The sequence below is a fragment of the Apus apus genome, chromosome 3 (assembly GCF_020740795.1).
Source record: "Apus apus isolate bApuApu2 chromosome 3, bApuApu2.pri.cur, whole genome shotgun sequence".
NCBI classification, from domain to species: Eukaryota; Metazoa; Chordata; class Aves; order Apodiformes; family Apodidae; genus Apus; species Apus apus.
The window spans coordinates 75,161,241-75,168,032 of NC_067284.1; the positions used below are offsets into that span (position 1 = coordinate 75,161,241).

The 6,792-nt window shown below is 42.6% G+C and overlaps 1 protein-coding gene across 3 annotated transcripts in view; it reads left to right on the forward strand.

The window, feature by feature from the left end:
• Nucleotides 1-6,083, forward strand: part of MOCS1 (molybdenum cofactor synthesis 1) — a 31,009-nt gene extending 24,926 nt beyond the window's left edge. For 2 of the 3 annotated variants that reach the window (XM_051613202.1, XM_051613203.1), the window contains one exon: nt 2,754-6,083. In XM_051613202.1, the coding sequence (XP_051469162.1) occupies nt 2,754-3,619 (866 nt within the window). In that variant the 3' untranslated portion in view covers nt 3,620-6,083. The remainder of the gene's footprint in view (nt 1-2,753) is intronic. The other variant, XM_051613204.1, reaches the window with a different exon arrangement.
• Nucleotides 6,084-6,792: the final 709 nt, after the last annotated feature.

Consider the following 6,792-nt stretch of genomic DNA (forward strand, 5'->3'; position numbering starts at 1 on the left):
TTTGTTCAAAGTGTGTATTGACTTGCTGCATGAGGAAAAAAATAGTATTTTTTTTTTTAAGATGAAAAATACTATATTAAACTTGCCAGCTCCTTGGGACCTACGTAAGTTTTCAAGATGCTTTTGCAAGAATCCTCACACTCCAGTGTTAGCATTCATAGCAATGTTTGGATGTCTACAGATCAGATCCATCCAATTTCCTTTTGAAAAGTGCTTTAACATTGTCTGACATACAGTAAAAGAGGCAGCCTGTCCAGGTCCTCCTCCAGCTGTTCCACGTCCCTTTGAGACTAACTGCTGGCAGTCACTGCATCAATGGAGAGGCTAGAGATGAGTTGCAAATATCCCACTGTGACACATGGAGAACCATTGGGAGATTTACTAATTGTGTTTGGAATTACTTACAAACTTCAAATAATACTGGCATGCAAGCAGTTGGTGGGTGTGGGTGTGTATATATTTGGAATTAATGAATCTTAATGAATGCTGTTGAAATCACTAATTGGTTTTGATAGTCCTGGTAAGCCAAACCTGGCTTCTTCCCTGCATTGTTTTCTTCTGATCCTTTGCTGTATTATTTGTATCCTATTTCCCTTAATCAAAATATTCCTTTTGGCAGGTTGTTCGCCTCATGGGTTCACTTCAGTTACAGGAATTTCCTCCTTAATTTAAGTATCCCCATCTTCTTTCCTCCCCCCTGAGATTGTGCTAGTTGGAAGCTAAAACAGTTAAACTTAAGGTGCAGTAATAAGAGTATAAGGAGATGCAGTTTGTCAGATGGTTTCAGTTGTATTATATATAGTGCTGTAGAAAACCATTATCTTTTTTTTAAGTATATGAGCAATTTGGATGAGGGCAGAGATGGCTAGGTACAACTTGAAGAAAATGTAGGTTGTTATGAAAAGCAAAGAGATTTGTTGCTGTCTTTTTACTTACCACTCTACTTGAGCAAACAGTGCTTCTCTTTGCTTCTCCCACCTCTGTGTGTTTACCCTATCAAATTAAGCACTTGTCTGCCCTTGCAGTCCAGCTTCTCCTGAAGACAAGACTCCTTGCCAGGAGTTTATTTTCAGCTTTAAAGCTAAACAAGGAATCCAGAAGAACAGAGTACACTGAGTTCCTGGATTTTAAAAAGGAGTATTCAGGTTAGGCCCCACTGGATAAAGAGAGAGGGGAAAAGAAAGGAGAAATAAGCACAATTTTTTGTGCCCTTCCAAAGCAAAACAGTGTTTCACTCCAAACATTTCTATCCAGTTAATTCCATCTCTCTGAAGGTAAACACATTACCACCAAACTTGAAGGAATCTTAATTTTAGTGGATTTGCCATCAGCTATAGATCAAAAAGGGCCTTTGCCTGAATTAAATTATTCCAGTGATTTCTTAACCACAGATTTCATGATTTTTGATTTAAGCTTCAGTAACTTGTATTTTCAGATCAACATTTGGAGGCTACTCTGGGTGAAAAAGGCTCTAAGTGCATTGGTCTTGTTACAGCAGAGGCTGGGACTAACAAGGAAGAGATTGGCTGTTGCTTTTTTTAAAAAAAAGGTGGGGGTGCACAACCAATGAGTTGTGCACACCATGTCTGTTATTGCCACGTGGACAGTCCAAGGTGCAACCTGTAGGTCAGGGTAGCAGAAGTAGCTCAGCAAGGTGTAGAGGGGCCAGGAAGCTGCTTTGATTCACCTGTGGGTAGAATGAAACCCATAAGTAGGGGAGTCCCTGAATACCAGAGCTACCAGAGGAGTTTATTGAGCAAAACCTCATTCCAGGTTTCTCAGAGCAAAGAAAGGAGGAGCTCCACAAAAACAGAAACATGCTTATCAATAAGACTGTTAAACTACGGTTTAGCCACTTACCTCTATACTGCTTTCTGTTTACTTACAAATCACTTCTTTTATGTGAAAAGACTCCTTCTGACTTGACACTTGGCATTTAGCCCTGTGCAAATGCCAAAACCAAGGGATTAAATGCTGAAAAGGGGCAGGAGGGCTTACTACCTTTCTGCCAGCTGGGAGCTCTGCCAGCTGAACTTGGAACATACTTCTGAGTAGATTTTAAATCTGTCAATGAGAGGAGCGTGGTTTTTCCAGTGCTTAAGCTTCAGCTGTCATTAATGTGGTAAGAGCTGGCAAAAATGAGAGGTTCCCATCACAGACCCACCCACCCTCTGAGCTTGCAGACAGTGCAGTGGCAGATGCAGTGCTTCTGGTCCCTGCTGTCCTCAAGTGCTGGCATGACCCTTCCAAGCAGAAGGAGATGAAAGCAGGAAGTGCAGTTGGCTGTGCCGGGAGGAAGGTGTTTGGAAAGGCAGAGTTGAGAATCTGAGTGCAAGAATTTACTATTGACCTTGCCAGGCTTTCAAAGTAAGACTGGTGCTGGGACAATCTCAAATGGATGCTGAGATGCCATGACTTGCTTTTCTTCAAAACTGATGTTTCTATAAGCTCTCTTGGCTGCTGTTTCTCAATGAATGTTGATACTTTTTTAAAGCAAGTTGTTTCTTGTCAGGGACCTTGGAATAAGTGATACATGTCACTTGAGTTGTGGAGTTTGTAATAAACCAACAAATTAAGAGAACTGAGGAAAGAGAAGGACGTTGAGAAAAGTGGATGTTTGCAGGCTTATTGAGGTTTTTGAAATACAGAAAGACCCAAGCAATGCTCTGACAGGGTTCTCGGTTGCTACAGACTTAGCTTTCCAGTTAGTAAGATGTGATCTCATGTTACTTTTTTTTTTTTTTCCCCCTCAGAGCCTGTACTGATGTCATTCCCACTATACCAAGATGCCCTACAAAATCTCCCAAATTCAAAACAGCGGGGCCACACATTTAGCCATTGGCTGACTCTGAGAGCAAGTTTCCCCAAACAAATGGGAGGAGCATTAATGAAAAATAAGCTTACAGGACAACTGACAGGATCTCACAGAGAGCAACAGTGCCACACGACAACAGGAATTCTACAAACCCAGCTCAGAGGCTGCTGTGTCTTCCGTAAGGACCCAAGCTCCACATTCATCACTAAGTGCCTTGAGGCTTCTCCTGTTGGCCAGGTTTCTGTGGACTGTCATTCCAAAGAGGCAAGCCCAGGATCTGAATTCTGTACCAGGGATTTGGGATCTTGCACCAGAGTACCTCCTGCCTCTGACAACTTGACTCACACTGATGAGGAAGGACGGGCCACAATGGTTGATGTTGGAGGGAAGCCAGATTCAAGAAGAAGGGCTGTTGCTGGTGCTGTGGTCCGCCTGGGTGCAAAGGCATTCGGAATGGTGAGGAAGAACCAGATGAAGAAAGGGGATGTGCTAGCAGTAGCTCAGATTGCAGGAATTCAGGGAGCCAAGCTGACCAGCCAGTTGATCCCGTTGTGTCACAACATCCCCCTCAATCATGTTGAGGTGTCTCTGAGCCTGGATGAGGCCAGATATGCAGTGGTAATTCACAGCTCCTGTCAGACCTGGGGGAGGACAGGTGTGGAGATGGAAGCTCTAACAGCTGCCAGCCTGGCTGCCCTGACTGTGTATGACATGTGCAAAGCAGTTACCCATGACATTGTGATTGAAGAAGTGAAGTTGCTTAGTAAAACAGGTGGGCAAAGGGGAGACTTCTCAAGGGTCTAGATCACATCCAGGCGCATCCAGCCCTCCAAGTAACCACTGCTTATGTTCAGCCTCTTCAGAACTGTTTTTGCTCAGCTGGTAGCCTTGGAGACCTCAGCAGGTGTTGCCACACAACAACCCCACAACTCCAGTTTTGCCTTACCCTGTCAGCTTACTGCTAGTGAACAGTGAAGCCCACTTTCCCTATTGATAACCATGTGTGGTTTTTTTAGGAGACAGACTTTTCCACTCTGCCAGTACCTTGACTTCAGTGTCCTGACCATGAGCGTGAGCAAAGATTCCTAGTAATACCAGAGATGTTTTGTTTTTTTTCTTATTGCTGTGCAATAGTCATGGCTGCTGTCATAACACCATGCAACTGTGAGCTCTGGAAATGAAGCAAGTGCTGTTATTTGGCAACTATTTTTAAGTCAAGGATTACAATTTCAGAAATGTGCCTGTTCATCTGTCTCCCTGACCACCTTAGTTGAATTTAGAAGGTGACAGTGAGAAGAAGCTGGGAAACTTTACCATACAGCAGAAATTATAACTGTGGCAGAGCCAGGGTCAGGGGAGCTGCTTCCATCCCTTTGCATTGCTACTGCTTCCCTTGCCTGCAAGTGGGAAATATCCACATATCATTTTCAAAAGTAACATAAAAAAAAAATATGGCAGCTTCCCAGCTTTCTGCCTTCAGTGCTCTGTGAAATGTGATGTAGAAACAGAGTATTTCTGGGTTTAGAATAATTATTTTAGTGATGTGAAAAATACCTTTTACAATGGTAGAAGCATGTTCCAATATTTTGACCTTAGTGCTCAAATACATTGAGGCCCTGTGTCTGCATGCTTAAGGGCTTAATTCTGCTATGCATGGAAGTAGGTGTCTGCTCTCCCTGCCTTCAGAAATAGTTGTCACACCAAGCTCCAGAAGACTATTTTTTAATCCTACTGTGCAACTCCTAGTAACCAGCAGCCTGCATAATCCTGACAGATAAACTTTAAGACTAGTAGCCACTTGGAAGGGTAAAGTAGTTACTGTTGCTTTAGACAGAATGTTCTCCTGTGTGTTTCTCTTAATTTGCTTTCATGAAGTGTTCTGGCCTCAGAGCACTTAAGTCTCCTCATAAATGTACCAGTGGCCACTGTCATGTAGCATTAAATAGCTTTGATAATTGACTATCCTATGTAAGAAATTACTCAACGTTGTTTTGTTAATACTGATGGATCCTTCTACAAATTTAAAGGCTCTCAAAAGGGTATTTTCAACTTGGGTTTACTTGTTTCTAGTGCTTATGGCTAATGTGAAGTCACATGATTCAGGGTGCTCCCTCTCCATACGCACAAAGCTGAAGACAGCTCTGATACTCTCAGAGACTAATGAAAAAAAGCATCTAAACCTTTGCAAGTAGCTACTTCTCATGAAATAAGATTAAATTACTGTGAGCATCAGCAAAGCACACACCACAGGCACGCACATCCTGCTCACGCAAAGTAAGCACAGGTCTACTGTGAGGAGGCAATAGGTTTTTACTACAGTTTTGTTTATTATTTACAAATTTTGTATGCTAGTTACCACATAGATTTTTTTCCATTGAAGGTGCATTCATTTGTTTCTGTATTCATTGTCATTGTGAGGTAAGCAACATACAATGACCTTTCAGCTACAGCTGAAAGGGGAAGGAGTTGGGAAAGCTTAGTGCCAAAATGCCATAAACATTTGTATTCCTACACCCAGTGTTATAGTATTGATTCCCTTGGTAGCACTGATATGTCTATAAATGACTAGTAGGGGACTCCTCCTTCCCAGAACTGTACTTGGCACCAATCCCAGTTGATCCTGCAAATATGAGAGACCTTTTTCATCTGAAGAGCTGCTGAGCCAGTATCACAAACATGTCCCTAGCTCAGCGTGGCAACAAATGGCCAGGAAAAGTAAGCACATGTGGATGCTGCTAAGTTACTTGATTTACACAAGCACTTAACTCCCCATCACCACCCACAACACAGCCTGACCTCCCTGCCTTCACCCTGTCTCTAGATATTTGAAAACTAAAAATAAACTAGACATACTAAGTAGTAATAAAATTATGCTTTGGGGCATATGATTCTTTGGCTTCTGAGAAGTTTGCTGTCAATGCTGTGAAGCTCACCCAAAGGATTCAAGGCCACACCAGGGACTATAGAGCACATGCACGACTGCCACGCACATACGCACATTTCACAACTTCCTTGAGTTTTAAGTGGCTGAAAGCTTTGGACAAACAGACTTTGGTTCCATTCTATGCTCATGTTATGTTATCAAGTCTTGAAACTATGCACATTTATAGATAATGCACCAAGCATGAGTCAACATTTTGCCATAGAGATGAGCTGATAGCATTGTATATTTCAGTGGTGCTGGGTGGGCAATGATGTAATAATATATGTTGATTAACTGACTACTTTTTGGACGCTTGCTTTTTTAATAAATACTAGTTGCAATGGAGTATGTTTCATGCTACTTTGAATACCCTTGTACTCATTCAAATGAACACTTATGTTTTAATCCATGAGCTTCTATGAGTTGTTAACCTGGGACAAGGAACAAGACAGACTTTGTAAGTTGCAGTGATTAGTCAGCAGTTAGCAAGGGATCAGTCACAATAACTTACTACTATCATGAATCTATTCATTTTTGTTGTTGAATGAAACTCTATCTGGCTGTTCTTAGACAGAGTAATCCTGTATGTTTAGCATCATAATTTATCATTTTCTCCCAGCTTGCCCCACATCCCTCTTCCAAGTCTGTGGATGGATTTAACGGCACTGCTTTGTGTTGCAGAGTAACATAAAGAACTGGTGCCTCCAGAGCTCATTCTCCCTCTTAGTCTGAGTAACTGTGCACTGAAACAGGTCTGGGAAAGCAGCTGTATGTGCATCCCTCCTGAATCATGAATAAACCTAAGGAGCATTCTCCTGATCCATCTGGCCTTCTAGGAAAGCTCTCACCTCTGCTGCTATTGAGAAGGCCTGTTCCTACCTGAGGAAGTCCAGTTGGGTTGAGCTGTTTGCTATAATGAAACATACACTGTAGCCCCACAGGAAGCCAAGGGTCACAGCACAGGGGTGGAGCAGCAGGTGCTCTGCAAGAGTGTAGGGACAGCAGCTGTACTGCCAGAGAGTCTCAGTTTCCTACAGGTACTGCCCCCGCAGTG